The following is a 22,302-nucleotide window of genomic DNA, read 5'->3' as shown; positions in this document are numbered from 1 at the left end:
TGTTAGAAGAATGGTTTGGAATTTCTTGTCCAGCCCTCTGCCCTCAAAACTTCGGAGATGACTCACTGGCACTCACCTCCATTTGTTACTGAGCTAAAACTTATTTTCTCAGTTTCATTTAAAGTTCCACTCTGTGCCCTTTCAGAAGCAGAGCCTGTTCCAATATGAAAGAACAAACAGTGTTGGAAGTGCAACTCAGAATTCAAGTTTTCAAAAGCACTCATGTTAAATTCCGGCTGAGCTAACATGCACGTATGCACAGAGGCATTTGCACACATAAATCATGGCTTGCTTACATCTGGCACACGCAAAGAGCACACTGCTTGGCACACTGTTTAAATGTACCTCAGCTACTGGACTGCATTCAGGTCTGCAGATGATTTTGAAAAAGTTTCTTTCTAGACAGGAGACACTATGCCTTACTGAGTATTTAGTCGATATTTGTATGGAACGAAGGTGGTTGCTGTTGCCTGCCATTTCCCCATGAAGTTTCTGCAGCCTTGCATCCATGGGATTATTGAGATGTAGGTGCTTTTCACTCCTGGGAAGTAGAAAAGCTGTCTCCATATCCCATGTGTTTTTTACCCTGCACAAGTTAGAAGCAGCATTTACAAGCATACTTCTGAAGCTAACTGCAGAGCTTGACCAAGCCCCAATTCCAAGTAAAACTATCTAAAGGAGCAAGTAGATACACCAACGTAGCCAGATTAAGTAGTTTACTGCAGTCTCACAGAAACTGCTCACCATTTTGCTTGCACGTTGAGCCCCAACTACAGAAGGCCAGAAAAGTCCAAGCTAAAAATATCAAACTGGTGCCATACCTAGATTGCTTTTGCCACCTTGTACCAGATTAAGTGCATGTCAAGTGAATTTTCCAGAGTGGTTTGTGAAAACCCATTAGCCAGTAAAACATTGATCGCAACTCTTTAGACTACTTTTTTGCTTTTTCCCCTGCAAGTGGGTCAGGTTCCTTTTGTATCCTAAATCTTAGCTTTTGAGAAAGGAGTATTTCTGTTACTCTTAACCTGGAAATTTACAATCTGCTCAGAACCGCTTTTGAGTTATGCAAGTCCAGATCTGTACTTCTTTCATAATTGTCTGCCATGGTAACAAACAGGGCAGTGCCACGTCTGGTCCCTCAAGCTCTGTACTCATGCCAAAGATAACCAGTTATACTAGCATAATTAATTTTGATGCATTAACAACCCAATAGTTTTTGTCTTCACTGGCCAGCATATTTGCCAGAAAGATTCAGCAAATGTAATTTTAAATAAGTTCTTTTCTCTGCTGAAAGGGAGAGCAGTCTCTGAGTTTAAAGAACAGGTGAGGGATCCTCATTTAAGGATTAATCATCACTTTATAACTCCTGCGAAACGTACACTCCAGGCTCTAATTTAGTTATACACATTATCTGTGGCTTGCTAATTAAGAGCAACATGGGTATTAACCTTTTTTCTTTTAGGTCCTTAAATTGCTGATTTAAAACTCCACTCAGTGTGAGAAGTAGTTCTGAATATCTGAAGTGTGAAATAGCAATGACATTAGCATCTTCAGCCAAACCCACAGATGCTGGAAAGAAAGACATTTACATTTAATACCTCAACCTGTAACCTGGAGGACATCTGGAACTCCTCAGAACCAGCCACTGCTCTATGAAAGGGGGACTCCTCTCCTGTGGTGCAAAGTGGATTCACCACTTAATGCTATTTGTTGTTGTGAGCTTTAGCCTGAATTTCTCCTATACTTTGATAGTGCTTCTGAGCGGTTGGGATCATGGAAAGGTAGCTCATTTAGAATGACTAAGGCAACATTTCTTCTGATCACATATTACTAAGAAAGATGTGATTAACTTCATCTTCAGTACTGTGTAAAAAATTTTGACTTTCCCTATTTCTTTGAGCCTGGATTTGATAGCAGTTTTGAATAACAAAATTTGATGTCCACTCTGGTTCAGTTGCATAAATAGCTTTGACTTTTCTTCCAAAACTTTCAGTTTGTTCAATTACTTTATGCTACCAGGACTTGGTAATAGCTGCAGAATTGCTTTCTTAAAAATAAAAGGATTATAAACCAACGAGATCACATGCTGGACCAAATCAGAGTTCTCAACAATACACAGCACCATGGACGAGGATATGAGTAAGAGGAGATGAATGATAACCCTGGAGGTACTGGCAGAATGCAGTGTATGCACAGGAGCACAACAAGAGCAAGGGCAGGGCTGGAGACAGACGTTAGGTAAATTAGACACACACAACCACGTCTCCATCACGCGGGGAAGCACGTGACCCTTCTCCTCTTGACTTTGACGAAGGGATGAAATACATAGATAGTTAAATCACTTTGGCTGCAACATCTGCAACACACAGTGGAGGTTTGCACTGGACCAGTCTGCTCTTACAGTTTCCTCAGTGTCAAGACACGATTGCAAGTAGACTGAAAACTCCTTCTAAAGATGACTGTGGTATATAGGGGCTTGGGGGCAAATGGTGGTGGGGCAGCATCTACTTCTGTTACTTGGACTTTCAGACATCTGCAAGGCACACACATTGCTTAGACCCATACTGCATTGACAGAGACAATATGGGAGTCTTTGGAATAGAAGGGAGTGAATGGAACGAAAACCATTTGTCCTGGACACCACTGCTAGATGGCATTGTGACCTTACTGCTTTCTTTGTAAGGGATACTGGATTCCCAAAGGAAAGTAATTGCCCGAAAGGTCCTTTCTGTGCATTTTCCAGGTAGCTTAAATCCTTTTTGTAATACAGAGTTGTCACTTCCACAGCACTGTGTCTTCTCAGTCAGTTCAAGGATATATTCCAGAGTACAGACTTGCAAGCTTTCCAGAAACACCAGGTAGTCCAAATGGGGCTGCTTGCTCATTTAACTGTCAAATACACAGCTGAGGCAAGCAGTGCTTTCTCTTCTTTCCTCTCCATTTCTAGATGCAATCCAAGGGACTAAATGCAGTTTTAAAGGTGCAATGGTATTTATGGTCTGCCTGTAGCAAACAGTAGCCATCCCTTACCCTAGCTGGAAAAGCTCAGACCCACTGCAGTGATTCTGCTAAGATTCCAATGACCTGACTGTTCACAGGCACAGGGTATTTTTGATAACAAGCCCTTAATTCTTCATCCTGCAGGCCCAGCTGGTCCACAGAGGCTGACATCATTTGACCACATACAGTAAGATACTAACCACTTGAACTTTTGCCAGAGTAAAACTTGATAGCTGAGCACTGATCAAGATCTCTTTTGGAATCAGCATCAACTATATATGGTACTATTCATCAGTGGCATGCATTCAATGTCTTTATGGAATTGGCCAATAGTCTTCTTTTTTTTTCCTCCTATGAATACATTTGCCAAGATGAAAAAAATCTGAAAAAATGTAAACAATTTCCAATGTGTTTCCAACTGCTGAACTGTGTTTTCTGAACCACATTGTTGAGTAGTGATATAAACTTAATGAATACTCTCTTGGGCTGCTATTCAAACAGTGATTCTCCATTTTCTTTTCCGATTGTGATCTGTAAATCACTGAACATTAACATTATCAAATGGGGCTATACACGATCCGGGTTCATTACAAAGCAAGCACATTCCTCTCTCCAGGTTTAGAAATCTAGTCTGAAACAATTTTGACTGTTTTGGAATGAAGAATACTCTAGAAACAAAAACTGTCCATCTTTCCAAATATGTGCTGGTGTTGCTATTGCCAGTTTGACTCAACTGTGACATACACATATTTCACAGGAAAGTTGTTTTTTTTTTCCCCCTCCAAGCAACTCAGTGTTCTCTAAGTTCTGTAAGAACTGATGATGAAATACTGAACAAGGTTTGTTAACATTTACTTGGGGCATTATAACAGCCTGGCCAGAAGTTTTAGTCAAAAAAATCATGATACAGAATCATTTTCTATTGGAATAATAGAGTTTTAATAAAACTCTCAAAAGTTGTGTTGATTCAACCAAATTTGTGAAAGTTTTCCACCTAAATGTTTCACAATGAAGCATTTTATCTTTTCTTCTTGAAATGGCTGTCTATTTTGGATTTGATTGTCCTGGTATTTTATGTTACAAAGCATTTAAACTATTGTTGAGATTAATCAGAACATTTTCTCTTAACATAATACATATATTTCATTTATAAAGTTCTTTTCTCGCCTTAGACTTTTCTTTCCCAGACAATTTTGAAATGCTTAGCCATCATTCCTGATCAGAACAAAATAAACTGAATGTAACCAAGTAATCAGTGCATATTACGCACTCTTTTCTGGGTCTGAGCCACGCAGGACCTGGATGAGTTACAGCTTTCTGCAGAAAAGCTTGGCTTTTCAGCTCAGGCTGCAGGGACCCCCATGCTCAGCTTTGGATGTTGTCTAGTTAAAGATTTTGGCGTCGGTGCTGGCTATCGCAGCAGTTATCTATACTCACTGGATTTGGTAATCCTAGTGCAGTAAAACCCACCGACTGTGTGGTCTTACTAAATACGGAGCAAATTCCAAACTCTGTAGCAAGATATCTTTGTAGCTTTGACAAACAATTTATACTAATAATACACTGATTATTAAAATAGGAGAGTTCAGGTTTTGAGTGTGGCATGGAGAACTGAGATTTTCTGCAAGATGTATGTTTCCTTTTCCTGATCTTGGAAATAAGATGAGCAGAAAGCTGTCAGTTTTCTACTATGCGTTTATTGATTGTGTATCTACTGGGTAAAATTCAAACTTCCTTCAGCTGAATACAACAGTCTTAACTACACCGTGAGAAAGTCAGTTATGGTTGCTAGGGCATGTAATTCAGGTTGTTGCAGGCAAACCCTGGAAAGAGTTGGAAACTTACCAGCCAAAACCAGCTAGTGCTCATGCTGTTCCAGCATATACCAAGAATCATCCTCTTTCTAACCCGTTCTCAAAAGGCTAACCTGTTCATGCATTGTCTCAGAGAGTTGGGATGTAGAAGACTAAAGAAGAGGAATATTTGGTTCAGGATTTAACTCAGCAGCTACGTCTCTGACTGCTGTCTTCTTACATTACTTCCAAATATGCAGACATCTCTGTAGATGTTTGCAATCTACAGTTCAGAAGCCCAGGATTAGCTGCAGCCTAGCAGCCAGAGAGGTTTTATATGCTAAAGTCTGCCCTCCAAAAAAAGATGTCCCATCACATGTAATGGTATGCTGTGGGCTCCTCAGTAACTATTCGGATCTTCATAATTCATCACTATCTTCAAATTATCAAGAAATTATTACGTGCATGGGGCCACACACACAGCCCTCTGGCGCTCCTGGTTATTCATACACTTGAAGGATCCTGCAGAAGGCCACACACTGCTGAGACCAAGAGCTGGACAAAACACCTTCATGTGCTGTTCTGTGTTGCATGGTGTCAACGTAATCATTACAGGGAAAGTCAAAACAGGAAGAGCCTTCAGATGATTCAAGAGCCTGCCAGCTTGTCATGCAACTGCAGTAGTATTAGTACAGCTTCACAGTCTTTCTCAAGAGATTTTAGGCCTTGCATAACCCTACTGACCACCCATCTATGGCTTTTGGATTTCATTAAAATCTTGGTGAATCTGTTACATAAAAGAAACTTTTGATGTCAGGACATGACCAGATCTGAATGCTACACTGCCTTCACTGTATTTAACTCTGCAGTTCATTGTCTCTTCAAGTCATGCTAGATTGTTCATAGAGAGGAAAATATACAAATATACTGGAGAGATTTTAGAATGTGTGCATTCTGGCAGGAAGCTAGGTAAAAGCAGGCGAGGAGTCACTACAGGGGAAGTACAGTTGTTTTTTTTTATTTAAAAAAATAATCCAGTACTAGCAGACATACTTCACCATCATCATGTGGCAAGGTTCTTATGAGCACCCCTGTTTTTAGAATCTCAAACTCCCACTTTTTGGGGTTAATATCCAGACCCCACAGAGCTGTTTTAACAAAGCCTGTAACACAGATTACTTGGTTAAATTAAATATTTGACTAAGTCTTAACTATACCCCCATTGTAACAGATTGATAGAATAACCACTATATTAGCACTAAAGCTGAGTGAAGTTTGCCAGTGTACAGAAATGCATTTCAAAAATTCAGGAAGAGCAACAGATACTCACGAGTCTCTAGGGATCATTAAATTATGCGGGGTCGCCTTCTGTGTAAGGCTGATGTTATATTAATTTTCTTCTTCTGCACTGAATCCAGTAACTGGTATTTGGCTAGAGCATATAAGGTGCCACATCTTCATTTGAAGGTTTCAAGAGGTGGAGATTTTACCCTGTCTCTTGGCAAGTTACCTTACTGTCTTCATTTCTAACTTAAACTTATCTAGATTTAGCTTCCTGCTATAGGTTTTTGATACGCTTCCTCCAGCAATAATACACAGTTGCTTTAGGGTAGATTCTGCTACTTAATAAGTCAGAATCAAGCCTTTTTTAAGGTGGACAGCTGGATCTCTTTCAGTTTCCTATTTGAAGGCTTTTTTTTTTTTTGTAGTATTTTCATAATTTGTATGGCTCTTTTCCTGTGCACTGCCAGATTTTGTGGATTTCTCAGCTACCAGAAAGCTTATTTCCCAAGTTATTCTGGTATTAAACTATTGAATCTTACAAACACAGCTCTGCTCCTGTCATGACTGTAGAGCTGCTATGCCCCACATCAAGCTCCTGTTCAGCTCTGTTTTCATTAGGACCCTTAAATCCGTTTCAGAATTATTGCCTTCCATTTGTGTAGTTCTTAATGCTCATAAACTGTACTTCATTTGTATTGTACCTAGCCATTAAAAAAAGACCAGATTATAGTTACTGATTATAACTGATTATAGTTACCTTTATCTACTACTTTATGTCAAATCAATGCAAACTTGCCTGACAAAACTATCTGGCATATGACCATGTTGATTAGAGTCAAGACTTAACCATACTGGATAAACTGAGGCTAGTTTCACCTTGAGACACACAAAGTTAAATGATCTGCTCTTACTTTTGCTATCTCTACAAATAAAATCTACAGATTTTTGTTTAAAAAGTTTAGTCCGTACATACTCCCTTAGCCATATGCATAGCCTCATGGCCCACCTGCCTTTCATCACAGGCTACCTCTCATATATTCTGTTCCACAGGCTTGCAAGGGTTTTTTGTACCTCTGTTTTAAGCCAGCTTTGGTCTCCAGAAATGACACAGGCGAAGAGACTGAACTCTCTCAGCAGCAGTCAACAGGTTGACCCTAGCTTGGATGGTTCCAGCTCTAACGCTCAACATCTATGCCAAATCCAGCTAGAGCACAAACTAATCCCAGGCACCAGACCATGCTACAGGAGCTAGTAAAGGGCTGTAAAGGACAATACATCTGCTCAAGCAGGATAGCATATAAAGCAATGGATGTTTCCAAATTATATTTTCTGAAATAAAAAAGCCAAAAAAAAAAAAAAGCCTCACATTATACTAGGCACAATGCAGTATATCCTTTTTCCTTCTTTACAAGTTGAATACCATATCAAACTTTCACACGATTTGCCTCTACTATCAAACAAGCTGGATCACAATTACCCAGGTTATCTTGCCCTACAATTGAGTTAACTCTCCTGTAGACTCGAAGTTCCTTAGTGCACAAACACTTATGACAAGCTAGCAAGAGAAGGACACTCATCTCACAAAACTCTCTTCTACATAACTCCTGCTATCTAGGCATGCCTTTTTTTTTTTTTTTTTTATTCTTTGTGGTTGCTGTTTAACATCTTTCTTAGTTACTTGGGAGGGTTGGAAAGTACTTCTGCATTCCCAGGAGGCATGATTACATCATCTGGCTTGTTTCTAAACACAAAAGAGAACTACCAAATATTTCTGCCTTTCCTGTATCGTTAAGACTTTCACCATCTTCTGCTAGCAAGCAGGCTATGTATTTTTGGGAATTATTTTATTTCTGTTATCCTTTAAAATGCCTTACTGCCCTTAGGCTGAGATAGAGGTTTCATTTATTTATTTATTTATTTATTTTGCTCCTGCTCAAGTCTCTACTCTTTATGTTTCCCCAGTCTCTAATTTACATAATTGTTGCCTCCTTCCTCTTTCTCCTCTTCCCCATCTATTTGATATATTTTTTAATAGCTGCCTTCACTTCCTCACTTAAGAAGGTGCTTCTAACCAAAGCAGTCCTTACTCATGATTATGAAACTGTTGTTTTTAGTAAACTTTTCTAGAATAATTTCCACCTTCCATTCACGTTTTCCTGTCCAAATCAGTCCAAGTTTCTCTTCCCAGTCACTTTCATTCATCATTTTCCTGGTTGCTTTGAGAAATAAGCCATTCAAAAACACTGAAAACTTGGCTATACAGAGAGCTAGTAGACAGAACAGAAATTAAATCTTGTGTCTTTGCTAGAATTTGGGCAGGTTTGAATACTACACATGATGAAAGACTCTTGGTTTAACATCTCAACAAGAAAAAAGGAGATTATTTTCAATGTCCTTTCAGAATGTGCTGGGGTTCAGTTCTTGTTCTAATTTAGTTTAAGTACTTAGCCATTAGCAGGAGTTGCTAGGCTTGCCCTGGCAGTCTCTTTTCTGGGAATTAACCAACTCCACTCAGCTCGAAAATTATTGGAAATCTGTTAGGCATTATTACTGGAGAAATGAAAAGTTACAGGGAAAATTAGATTACAAAGACTAGGAGTTCAAAGACACAATAAAATACTGAGTACTTAATAAAGAACAAGCTTCTGAAATACGGTTAACAGTAATGATGATTAGATTGTGCTCTTAGTGAACTGTGTTAGATTGACAAGTCCCAGGGGAAAACACTAAAGCATGACATCAGTTTACCAGATTTTTTTTTAAGTACATTGGTGAAGAAAACAAAACGTGTAGCATATCCAGAAAACTAAGAACAGATGAACATAGTTGACTAGTTCGTGCTTTTCCTTCCTGTTAAACGCTGCTGTTTGAGAAGTATAGGGAAGCAAAAAACAAGCATTCCTGATGATACTGTAGAAGTTTACCAGGACTGAAATAGCTAATGGTTATGAGATTAGGGTCTTGTTCACTACTGAAAACTGATGTAGCTAAGATAAAGCCTATGAACTTTACCCAGCTAATACTTAGTATACTTTTTTTATTTTTTTTTATTTGAGGATAACTGTGATAACACACAGGAGTATTTACCCATGTATATACAGAGCTCCCAAATAGCTTTTCTGTTCTTCACTTAATTCAAACCTACTGCAATAGCTGGAAGAGAGACTATTGTTCCCAATTTTTCCCCCCTAATAGACATTACACAAACTTTGCTACAACATCATAGCTACTTACTTGATTTTAGTACTGCTATTCATGAAGAAAATAGAATAAAACAGGAAACTGGTATGAATGGCTGTCAGCAGGAAATATTTAAGTACATGTTGAGGGGAAATCAGGGCTTTGGTGTATGCACAGATCAGGGATCTGTCGGAAGGAAAATGACAATCCTCATTCTTAAGAAAAGACTGATTCATCCCAGGCATGTCTGCAGTTATAATATTACTTCAGGCAATATAACTGCCGCGAGGGCTGAGTTTTGTATTTTATATGGAGTGTTACAGGGACAGTAATTCCATTGGAGGAATTAAAAAAAGTGGATATTTCCCCAGCACCACCAAGGCAGCCACCTTGTATTACCTCATTTTTATGTTTATGATCTTGGATAAGAAAAAGATTCAGGAATTTCTGACTTCAATTTTTGCCAGCTAAGTAGACCAGTAACTTAAAGATTACATTACACTTTTCAGACTAAACTAAAACCCATAGTGTCCTATCTCCACTGAAGTCAACTTAGTCATCTTAAGAGCATGATGTTGAAATAACTGAGGAAAAAGTTGCACTGTTATGACGAAACTGAGAAAGTTTTTATCAAAAAAATGGTTTAACTGGGGCAGAGAATGAAGCTAGCTACTAAATATTTTACTACAGAAAAAGATCTGGAACATATACAATTTGGTGCAGCAACGTGTTTGTCTCCTATGCTATTGACAATTCTCTTTAAAAAAATAGGTCACTGTTTTAAGAAATATTTGTAAGGAGTATATGTAGAGATAACACATTGCAGCTTGAAAGCAGTGTGCTTTTTAATGGTATCATTATTTCACATACTATGTAGATTGTTTTTCAACTTAGAAGATTTGTCAAATTGAGTGGCTGTACTTAGCCTTATATTTCTCTATAGTTGAATGCTGAATTAGAGCCATCATTCTCTGTAACACACTGTTGCTTGGCTTTTTTTTTTTTTTTCCCCATTGTTGCTTTACATGTTTCTTCAAGTCATGGGAAATTTTACATGGGATATAAATGGGATATAAACTTTTTTTGGTGTGTTTCCCCACCCCGCTTCTGGGAAAGGCTCTTCTGGAAAAAAACAAGAACAGGTAACGCAGATGACTATATAACACTTGTTCTCTACCTAGACTAATATAGATTTATCCTTACGTAACCTTCAGTATCCATCTTTAAAACATACCTTTAAAACCTCTAAGGAGAAAAACAACACTCTGATGGTGGTCATACATTGCAACAGGTTGCTCAGAGAGGTTTTGGGCAGTCCATCCATTTAATACTTTAGTGATATAACCTTCAGCAACCTAATGTAACTTCACAGTTGGCCTAGCTTTGAGCAGAGGTTTGGACCAAATGGCCTCCAAAGGCCCTTTCTGTCTTAAGTTATTATCTCTTACATATGAAAATAAGCAAATATTTCTTAAAGTGAGGAAAAGAGAATACTTAGGAAGCAAAAGGAGACATTTTAAAGTGGTCTTCTGTTCAATATGCACATCCTGACACAAGTGTTTCTGTCAGGACCATTTGCTTCTCCAATAGTGATGTTGAAAGACGACAATTGGCTTTAGTTAACAGGAGCAAGAGCATATCATACTTTGATTTGAGTCCTGTTGGCAAAGGTGAGGTGCTGCACTCTCACACTGGTGGTGACTGGAGTGCATCTGGAGCTTGGCAAGGTCAAGACTAACAGCAGAAGTGCAATGAGAGCTCATGTGGAAGGCAATGCTGATGGGCGCTGATGCTGAAAGCGTCAAATATGCATGCTGTTGCTTTGAGTTCTTCCATAAGACTGGCCACAGAGGCATCTTTCCCCTTGACAGAAATGTTGTTCTTCAGTGTGTGAAATAATTATGAGATGAATATAAATTGAGAGTGCACTTCCTCTTGACCTACTTCCCAGGCAGGGAAGCAGAGCTCAATGCCCTCCTGTTTAGAAAGGTAAAGTTATCTCTCCACGTTCCCTAGGCTCCACATAAGCCTCTACTGTCTGGTACCAACCACATGGCTAATTACCATATCTACTATGCAGTTTCTTCTAATGGTTTCCTTCCACCTCATGTCAACACCCAGGCTGACTAACCAAACTGGTTTCTTTAGAGAGAATTGTACCTGTTTACCCCATCAATAAACGCACTTTTTAACTGTGAAGGTAAACCTCCAGAATGATAGCGTGAGCTGTCTTTGAGAAAGTAGCAGATCATCCTGGAGCGCTCCAGGACTGCGTGCATGCAAGTCCTGCCTTGTTAAGCGAATAGACCCTTCTTTACTCACAAGGTTTCACGATGCATCTTTTTACTTCACCACAAAATCAACTACATGTTCCATTAGTGCTGGGAGTCTGGCTGGGGCCCCAAGCCTTCATGTACGAGTCCCACAGCAGCTCTCTAACACCCGCACCAGCCAAGGGCTTCGAACAGGGCAGTAATGCCTCTTCTCCGAAGAACTCCTTGCATGAGGAACATAAGGTCCAGAACTGGTGCTTTTGATATACGGATCTTCCTGTCCCTTCAGATGTATGTGGCTCTCATTCTGGTGAATAAGAAAGCAGAGGATGCCCCAGCACAGCTCTTTCTGGTGTTTCAAAGCCTCTGACTGTGCTGGCAGACTTTGCTGGGTTTGGTCTTGGGAGCATTTGGGTTGACAGACAATTACTGCTGCCTGTCTCCTCTTCCTGCAGAGTCACTCAACAGTTCTTGCATCAAAACTAACTTTGAAAGGGGAGAAGTTGCTGGGACTTCCTAATCTGGATAAGCTTCCCACAGAATAAAGAGTGTATTAAAATAAAGTACCTGTTTGCCAATATACTCAGTTTATGATTTTCCAGGTAAATGTCATAGCTGACAGTTTGCTGTAGCTGGGTATTACTGCATCCCGGTTGTGAGAGCTGAGATACTGAGGGTATAAGAGAAAAGAAAGCTGAGCAACACAGCAGACAACATGCTGTGGGGATTCCTAAATTAGCACCTAGCCAAGTCTGTGCAGCCCCACATACCAATTTGGATCGGAAGCAGCTGAAGGCAAGGTTTGCTAAATGATTGCTCAGTTAATCCATAACCTGAATAACCACCCACAGATAAGTGAGAGCTGATGGTGTGTAAATTGCCAGAATGTGACCCTGATTCCAACCTCACAGGCAGCAGAGCAAATCAGAAGTCTGCAAGTCACAGAGAAGAAAATTGTGCCAGGAAAGAGTCTGATCATGGGTCCCATCCCCCCTGCCCCATATATGACACTGGAGATCATACCTTTTGCTGCAAGCTTCACCCAGGATGAATTGTGAATCAGTGTACATGAATCACCTGCCAAACCCTCGAGTACGTCAGTGATAAGATAATGCGAGATTCAAAAGTGCAAGTACCGTATGAGCAGCTGGAGTGGAGCTGACAGCACAGCTAGAGACAGTGACCATTCCTGAAGTGCTTCCTGGACACTATTTGCATTTTTCTTCTCACTTTCCACACTGAGATATGAGTTCTCTCAGCTTTTCAGCAATGACAATTTCTTTCGGTTTTGAGCATCCATAGTTGCTGCTTTAATCTTAGACATCACTAAACTTCCCATAACTACCAGGTTTGTCCAGAGAGTGAGTTAAAGTTCTAGTTTTGCCCAATTCCAGTCTTGTTCCATCCAACCCCCATACTGAGGCAACACTCATCCCGCAGATGACAGTTCTGTTGTAAGCATGGATATTTAACAGGGAATCTCTGATGAGATTTATTCACAATACTGTTTCAAATGCATTGTTTTGGCTGTGAAAGCAGACACAACTTCAGCTGAATTGGACTCTGATTTTCTTAATTTCCACAGCCTAATTAAATGCACCTTATCTAATTACTTATACTAGGGAAGATTGCCTCAAATACACACAAACCCTGTCTGACTTGCAGAAGTGCTCAGTATGTGCCAAATTCAAAGCCAATAGGAGCTATTAATCAGTGCCCTTGGACAGAAAACCATGCTCCAGCACTGCCCAAGGAGTGCCTGCTCCTGTTTCCCCCAGGGAGGTCAGTGGAAGCTTTCTTCCCCACAGCTTTCAATACAAGCACAGCTGGCCATCAAGGCAGGTACATGTCAGACAGGTCTTTCTCTGAAGCTGGCTGCAGCCAAAAGACCATTCCACAGCCATTTGCTTAAACGTTGCTTTGGCTTTCTTGATGCAAAGCACTTTGCGACACTCTAGATACATCAGCATAATGGATCTCAGAGTTTCTAGTAGTCACTTGAAAGACGGTGGATGAAAATAAAGACCTCAGACAGTATAATTTTCAGATATCAGCATTTTGCTATCCTGTTGCCTGGAACAGCTACCTTAGCCACGTATTGTGGCTGAGAATTTCCCACCGGCTATACCAGAAGTTCCAACCCTCTTAGGCTCATTAAAAGGAATAGCACTTAGCTGAATGGATAGGAGAGACCACTATTAATTTTGAAATGGAGGAATTATAAGTCAGTTTTTGATTCCATGAGCCTGAGCCAGAATGCTGGACCAGATGAGCAACAGCAATAAGGTCTGGTGTGCTGGGATTGACCCATACAGGACATCTTGGCAGGTACCTGCAAACTGATCTTCCTCCCCATGCGTGCCTGTCCATAGAACACTCTCACAAGCACAATTTCAGCCACATGAGCTTTCTCAGCAGCCTGTGAAGGCCAGCACATTTCTATTCAGTCATCTAGAAAGCCCTCACTGCTTTTGGAAGCATAAAACCCCATTCTCTGGGATGCTTAAACAGTCTGTTTTGAGATACTGTTCCCTTTATTTTCCTGTCTCAAATTTTTGTTTACTATATGTTGGGGTAAAAAGTAACGAGGTATGTTCCTGCTCTTGCTGGATTTGAGACAGGTAGACATTCACCATTTAAAACCATGTGGGAACACTTGCTTCAGAGCAGGATTGTTCTGAATCATTGCTTTGGAAACTAAAAACAGCCGGATGAAGTCTATGATTGCTTGCAGTCTGCGCACGAATTACACAGGATTTCGGTCAAGGACAGTTTTATTTCTAAAACACTATCTAATCTGACCTTTAGTATTGTATTTACCTAAAACTGAACAGCAACAGCTGTATGAAGAACTGGGCCCAAGACATAATACTTGTCCAAGCCTACTGCAGCTTCCTTTCTGTGCTGCAGGGAAGAGAAACTTAAGACTCCAGAAGGTTGCTATTGAAAAATTATAGACTTTAGTATTAAAGCAGGACAGGCAGTTTTACCTGAAGAGAAATATTATTGGGAGAATGTGTTTCAGTTAGGTGGTTAATATTCAATATTCCAAAAAAAACAAAACCAAAAACAAAAAACACACAATTGAAGGCTACAGAAACCATTAAAAAAATAAATCAATTTTAATGAAAGCCAGTTTTACATGCATGACCATCTTCTGAAGTAGCACTTTCTTTTTTTACAGAGCACCCTTTCTGAGCTTTGTTGTACACATTACTCACTACAATGTTGCAGGTTCTTGTGTATTATTTTAATACAACAGAAAAAGCACAAAATGAATTCTAAAATTGATGATTGATAGAGGGGAGAAAGAGAGAAACTCTACAGTTGCTACATATTTATTTTTCTATGGATTCCTCTGGCACTGTATCTTAAATGAGTTACATGAGGCATCTTTGAAGCCCAAACGATTAGGGCTTTCTTGAATTCCTTGCCCTTAGACTCCAATTCCTACATTGCAGCTGGTCAAAGAAGTTTCCAGATTATACAGTGATATTTTGCAATACCTCCTCACCTAGAGCTCTATCTAGATAGCATATAACCCATTTTAGTCATCATCGTATCCAAATTCATAATGCACTGGGAAAAAAAAATGCGAGCGTTGGGTAACTGATGGCACTGCAAAAATTCTTGTTACCATTTTAGCGATGGAGCAACCCTTCACATTTACAAAGGAGCACCACCTGCTGGTTATCTCGGTTCTCGTCTAATCCGTTTCTCTCCTGCCACCCTCATCCCAGTAAATGCTGAAGTCAGATCCCAGCTTTTAGGAAGACCTGCTGATGGAAAAGGGGCTGGCTGCTGTGACACGGGACCTAGAGATTTCAAAGGTGAGCTTCTGAACTCCTCAAGGCCATGCACGGCAGGAAGCAGCTGTGATGGCACAGCTGGAGCAGAGGGGAACAAAAATCCCCCTCCTCACCACGCTCACTCCCTGCTCAGTCTCAGAGGCCTACACTGAACAGCTCACACGTGAAAAGCAAAGACAGAGGTCACTTCCTTTTCCGCCCAGTTCCTGAGTGCCTTTATCCGTATTATCAAGCTCTTTCCTCATTCCCCTCACTCTGACTTCCCTTTAAACACATGACTTTGCCTTGCTCATGCCAGCACTTGATGGTTGAAATCCAAGATGTTGAGTTTCTTGTGTCAGTCATGCCAGTGTCCTGGTGATCACCCAAGTAGTTTACCATTATCTACTTAATGCAGTTTGCCAAGTAGAACAGCCATGTTACCTAATATTATTAAAAAATCTGATCCTGGCACTCAGTTTTGCCACTTTGTTTGATCTTACTTCAAGGGGGATGCCTTCAGAGCCACACTGATGGAGAATAATTTAATTCAATGTTGTAAAGTTAGGCTGAAGTGGCCAAAGATAAGCGTTTTATTGTTTAACTTTTGATGAACTCAGTGGAAGTTGGATAGGAAAGTCCCGGTACCATTTTTCAGAAGGGGGAGAAGTTACTGGCTGCTGGCTGTTTCAGTTCTGATCTCTGCCCAGCTGAAATTCCCAATTTATGTGCAGTATTACCGATATACCAATGCCCGTTTTTACAGCACACTATATCACTGCCCTGACTTTAGCATGGCTAGCTTTTACAGCACCATCAAGCTGCACTGAAGGATGGAAAGAAAAAGAAAAACAACCCCATCCTATGAATCCTTCTGTCAACATAGCAAGCTATAAACCCAAACAACAGGATGACCCCACCCTTGAAATTACTCCAGGAAGAGAAGGGTAAGCCAAACTTAATATTTCTAATTAAGGAAAATCATCCACTCTATTACCACCTTAAATCCCCTCCCTGGACTTTACTGTTTGTCCTAAGCCATAGAGCTGGCCCAGCTCTCAATTAAATTGTTAACAATACAGTCAAAGCTTCCCAACTCAGATGCTTCAAGTTGGTAAACCCATATAAAACAAAATGATATCAGAAGCACTAATCTCAGATTTTCCTCCTGGGCACCCAGGGGTTGGTAAGGATGATGCGTTGGCTCTTTCCTTTGTTCCTCACAAAGGAAGGGCTCCCATGGTGACCTGGTTAGCTGTGTCCCCACATCCTTGTTCCCAGTGCCCTCTAGTGATAACGCCTTGCCCAGGAATGCCAGGTTCTCCACGAGAAGTGAGCCTTTGAAGGGGCTTAATTATAGGGCTTAGACCCTCTGCACAACATTGAGATCCTACTGGATTTGTGTAGTTTGTGAAAAATTCATGCCAAGAAAGGATTTTAAAACTGCTCTTGTAATCTTTTGCCTGCCTGTAGATGGGTCTGCACAGGGCCTTCCCCCCCCCCCCCCGAATAAAGTTCCAAATTGTTCATTAATTGTAGCAGATGGCACAACCGCTTGGCTTGGTTGCTTCCAATTCACTGCACAGAGACTGTAAGTTGCGTACTCCAGTAAGAAGGGCATGGCTGGGACACTTCTCCACTTGGGGAAGGCGTGGGAGAAGAGCTGCCTGTTTGCCCTCTTGCTGCTCTTGTTCCCTCAGCCACTGGAAGGCCCCAGAAGAGGGGAAGACACGTAGAGCACGCACCACAGGGCTATGCAGGGAGAAGAGGGTGAGCAACTCAGCAGGATGTGGGGAGAAGGCTTTCCCAGGGACTTAGTGAAGAACATCAGGTTTACACACACCAGGAAGTCCGTGGAAATTGCTGGGAGAGAAACCAAGACTGAAGGAATAGACTCACCTGAAAAGGCACTTTGTTTTAAACATTAATGTGTCTCACCCAGCAATTCCTCTAATTAAAGGATTACCTGTTTTTAGCTTAATATACTGTTCTCATAATTCCAGCTTTACAGACTTGAGGCTTTTGATACCTTTTGATGCAAGGCCATTCCACTTCAGGGTTCTGTCTGCTTCAGGTTTCCGCCACACATGGCCAGAGTACAGGTTCTGGCATAAAACTCATCTTGACCCCATCTGGATTTTCCTGGTGGTTCAGATTCACATAACTTTTCCTAACACCTATGGATAATAATCACACATGTACAGCCTCTGCACAAGCTAACTGTCAAATCCATCATAAAGTTTAAATTAAGAACACTTAAAATCTCTGACAGAGTTAGGATAATAGGCTCTGACTGAGAGCAGTCAGGCTCACAGAGTGCCCACAGGGAGACCAGAGCTCCATTGCGTTAGTTACTGTACGTATGTGGAAGAGGAGGGATTTTCTTGTACTGAAAACCTCTCAACATGAGATGTGAAACAGTGTTATTTTTACTGAGAATCCAAGGCAGATATTATACAACAGCTCAGGGCCAGGCTGAGGCCTCATGAGCTCCTGGAACTGACTTGGCTCACACGATCCTGTTTCTCTCCATTTTAGCACAAGCAGCATTGAAACCCTCTAGAATGCAGCTAAACGACTCGCCACAATCAATCCAAGAACAAGAGCAATAGCCTCAGCTGGAGAACAACCAAGCCACAAGCAGAAATGCTTACGCACTGGCCCCACACAAAACAACACTAGACACAAAGCAAACAAGCATGGCAGTTCTTCAGCCAGGCTTGGGGATATAAGCCATGGATGTGCTCCACGGTATGCAGAGGTGCTCCCACTCACACCTCAGAGCACTTTTCAAGCACAGCACCCTGTGCCTGCCCCAGGTCACCCCCAGCTCCCCAGCCCGGGCAAGGCAGCAGCAGCCCTCCTTGGCACAGCAGGCTCCCAAGCAAGGGGCAGCCCTGCCTGCCAGGGTTTAATGGAAGGGTGTTAACACTAGCTGAAGCCAAACAGCCACTGCCATGCATCACTCTGCATTTTCTTATGTTAAAAAGAAACAGCCATTGGGTAGAACACCCCTAATGTGTTTAAAAGTCTTCCTGAAGACAGATGATGTTGTTTCTACATGTGACATTCCCAAGCAGCCTAGCACAGACTTGAGATGCTGCTCTGCATACTTCACTGCCCATTGCTGACTACAAGCATCTTTCCCTGTAACCCAGCTACTGGCTCACGAGTTTCCACATTCACTACCTAGTTTGGCCAGCCCTGAAGGAAAACAAAACAAAACACATAAAAGCAATTAGGATTAAGGGCTTATGAATGCTTAGATTGGCAGCAGCACCTTTATTTTTCCCCTTCCTCCTGATGGCACGAGGCCTCAGTTGGCACACAACTGAGCGTGCCTGTTCTGAACAAAAATCAGTAGATTTAACCCTTTTAGATCGAGAGATTGGTTCTATTTCCTGGCAGAGAAGGAAGCTAAGCCTGGCAGAATGTGAAGAAAGAACAGTACACACCCAGGTGAGACTAAATCAGTAGGATATGCTTGGAGCTGCTGGTGCAATAGCAGACAGACAGACCCACAGGACAAAGCTGTTGTGAGTGTTAGCACGTGAAACTGGAAGAATGCATTGCAGATAAACTTATAAATAATGGAGGGACAAAAACCCCTGAGTTGCGCTGTTTATGGATGATTTCATCAACTCTGCCTCTCTTGAAACCCTCAGTTGGATTCTCCCCTCTTTCCAGCCAGACTGTCACAGCTCCTCTTCTCTGGGGAGCCCTGACTACTCAGAGGGCGACCAGGGGCATGTACCTATCAAAACCTGCAGATGAACCTGAACTCCAGAGTGGCTTAAAGGGAGGTCTGTCTGCAAAAACACTAAGTAAAGCTCTCTGAGAATACGAAAATCACCTAGTTTCAAACACTTCACTGGCTTACCTGATGAATTCAGCCCATGTGTATTATATACCAAAACAGGCACATATCAGGCTTCTACAGTAAACCATAGCCATTTCTCTCCCTGGACATGACCTGTGTGAGCATTCTCATTATTTTATAGACAGGGAAATGAAGATCCAGGGAGAGCATGTAAAAATGACCTAAGCCACATAGCAAAGGACAACGCACAAATTAACCTTGGGCTTCCTCACATGGAAGCCAGCATCAGCCCAGGGCAGCTCTGCATTCAGAGCTGCAGGTCACTGGGTCAACAGACCACAAAGGATCCTTATTATGTGCTTGTCCCATCCTAGGAGTTTTACCTGAGGCATCTGCTACCAACCATAGTCAGAGGGGAGCTAGCACTTCGACCTGACCCTGCACAGCTGTTTCCATCTTCCCACAGTTTTAGAAATCAACCTGACCCTCAGCTGTGGATGCAGACACCCTTAGACTTGAAAGAAGTTGATTTAGGACCTTGCTCTAGGAATGTTTTGAATTACGATGATCGATATAAACTTATTTGCTCTTTGGATCTGGCTGCAGCCTGAGATCAGAACCAGCTTTTCTTAATATTTTGTGCCATAAGCCATCCAGCTTGGGGATTCATCTTAGCATGTTTAGCTTTGTAAGCACAATGCAGTGGTTACTGTTGTGCCTCCTGGCTGCTCTTCCATTTTTTATAAACTCATTTTCTCTGCTAACCTACTTTTAATTTTTTCTCCCCCCATAAAGCTGTTTTTAGCCTCCACTTTCTTTCTTCTCCCCACCCCTCAAATCACCAGGATCAATCTGCTCTGGGTGCTAAACACAAGTGACTTGAACAGGCGCCAGCATCTATATCCTGGCTTTGGAAATAATTGCTCCTGCTAATCCTTTCAAGTGCACTCCCAGCTCTGTACATTCAAAGAGGCGTCCCCCCCCGCCACACACCCACACCCAATCGCTTCTGTTCAGCAGCCAGGGATCACACATCAGCACATCCTAGCTGTTGGTGCCAAGAAATACGTGTGCCCCCAAGCCCACTAATTGCTCCTGAGCTGTAGACGAAGGCTCCTCCACCAGTGTCATTGCCCTTCCTGCCTCTTCCTCAGTCCAGCTTACCTGGAAAAGAAACACTGCCTTCTATTCCAGCTCAGCTCTGCAGCCTGCCAGTCATTTCCTGGATCCCTTCAATTCAGTATCATAAATACACTTAACGAGGGGGTTTAATATAGATTTGGTAAGACAGTTATTTGTGCAATACATAATTTATGCTGCCCTGTAGCATGGGAAGCCGTGCGCAGCATCCGAGAGCGAACAGATTCAAGGAACTTGCCATAGAGCAGCGCAGCGTGCCAAGAGGAGGGCAGGGCAGGGCGAAAAAGGAGAAGCAACCTGAGCGAAGGAAAAAAGAGCTGGGCAAAGTGTGGAAGGAAGGCAAGGAGAGAGGCACAGGGTGAGAAAACAATGGAGAAGGAGAGAATCGAGGAAGAAGATGAGAGAAGACAGCAGGAGGAGGAGAGGAGGATGCAGATGGGGACAGAGCAGGTCCTGCAGGATGAGCGAGAGATGAGCAGAGCTGGGGAGAGGGAGAAGGGGAGCGCGGAGCACGCATGCCTGATGCGACAAGCAGGTCTCTGCAGGCTGCGAGTGCTGCAGCCAGCCGGGAAGCAGAGCCGGCTGCCGTGTCAGCCGCAGGGCAAGGGCGAGGAGAGGCATTCATCTCGCAGGGCTCTGCTGCCTCCTGACTCGCCCCGCTCCTCGCCTCCGCTGCCAGGGGACCTCACCACTCACTTCCAGTCCTTTAGCTCCATGCAGTATTAGGTTTCGCTGCTAGCCTCCTGCACGGCCTCATTTCTGAGCCACAGCGAGAACACGAGGCCAGCCTTTCAGATGGGTAAATCCAGGAGGCTCTGCTGACAGCCTCATGCTGCTGCACATTCATCCCTTTACCCGTATTATTGTCCCACCTAGAGACCCACTGGCTCAAGGGTGAGGTCTCAGCGCTGTAGCTGCTGCACTGTGGTGACACCTCCATCCAAAAGAGCTCACTGGGCTTGCACGTGAGTGTGAGATGAGATACAGAAGGTGGGTAAAGCAACTGGAGAGTGGGAGTTCAGCAAGACTGGAGAACATGAATGGTGCTTAGCAAGCAAACAGGATCTGTGCTGGCCATTTGCCTAGGTTTCCACTTCTGAAGAGGCACTGGCCCTCTGCACTGGAAGCCACTTTTTGGTTGAAGAAAGCTCATCCAAACCACTGGGGTCAGTTTTACAATGAGCAGTGACCTGTCACAGAAATGTGGGACACCTCAGAGAAAGATCAGAAAGGTCTTGATCAGAACCACTCCCATACAGGGGCAGAGCCTGAGATACAAGGAAAGCATCCCTGACTTATTTTCTGGGGTTCATCCAATCTGAATTGAAGGCAACACAACCATTTGGCTCTGGATAGGACCCCCAGCGAGCAGAACAGATGGCTATATTAAAAAACAAAAAAACCCTAAGCACAACTGGACTAGCTGACAGACTCTGCAGAGGCCAAGGAGGGGGACTGGCCCTGAACACTCAGCTTTCGTTTTGCCTGCAGCAGCCGTGGCAGGGTTTGCTGTAACTTTTGCTTGTGGAACACAGCCAGGGTGCTTGCTGCCAGGCTAAATAGGAGATAACCAGTCTTCATCTCACGGGGTCTGCAAGACAATTTGTATTGACCAGAGTGCTCTCTGCATGTCCCCCCTCTGCAGAGGGACGTGAAGAGGTACAGCCTGCTGGGGGGCAGGAGTCTGGCCATCTCTGCTGCTCCCCATGCTGCCACCAGCACTGCCAAGTGCCCAGATATGACACATATGCCAGAAATATTAAAATTGGCTCCATTCGTCCCAAGTGAAGTGACTGGGAGCTGCAGGAATTGAGTTCCCCTGGAAAAGCAGAGTAGCTAATAAGTGTGCACTCAGAAGCACTGACCAAGAGCAGGGCTTTCCATCTCTGCCTCCTGCATGCAGAAGGGGAACAGCGCTCCTCTCCTACCTTGCAAAATGATGAGCTTGTGTGCTTTAACCTTCAGCAGCTGATGTTTACAAAGTACTTCTACAGCTGCCAACTGGCAAATACCGTGGAAAAACA

At 42.5% G+C, this 22,302-nt stretch overlaps 1 protein-coding gene and 1 long non-coding RNA gene across 5 annotated transcripts in view; one reads left to right on the top strand and one right to left on the bottom strand.

Annotated features, from left to right (window-relative positions):
* NINJ2 (ninjurin 2) overlaps positions 1-22,302 on the top strand; it is a 46,782-nt gene that overhangs the window by 16,717 nt on the left and 7,763 nt on the right. The window contains exon 2 of one of the 4 annotated variants that reach the window (XM_083819830.1): positions 3,145-3,187. The exons of 1 other annotated variant lie outside the window; for it this stretch is intronic. Coding sequence is in view for 2 of the 3 variants with exons in the window: in XM_083819827.1 (XP_083675953.1) it covers positions 15,313-15,360 (48 nt within the window). In the remaining variant the exon portion in view is untranslated. Of the gene's footprint in view, positions 1-3,144; positions 3,188-15,175; positions 15,361-22,302 lie in introns of all 4 variants that reach the window. 2 more of the 4 variants (XM_083819827.1, XM_083819826.1) reach the window with 2 other exon arrangements.
* The window catches only part of LOC310892293, a 45,384-nt gene that overhangs the window by 19,009 nt on the left and 4,073 nt on the right, over positions 1-22,302 (bottom strand). Inside the window, exon 2 of the long non-coding RNA XR_014578017.1 lies at positions 17,348-21,468. This is a non-coding gene — a long non-coding RNA (uncharacterized lncRNA). The remainder of the gene's footprint in view (positions 1-17,347; positions 21,469-22,302) is intronic.

The sequence above is a fragment of the Anser anser genome (genome assembly GCF_964211835.1).
Source record: "Anser anser genome assembly, chromosome: 1".
NCBI lineage: Eukaryota > Metazoa > Chordata > Aves > Anseriformes > Anatidae > Anser > Anser anser.
This window is presented reverse-complemented; position numbering and strand designations above follow the sequence as displayed.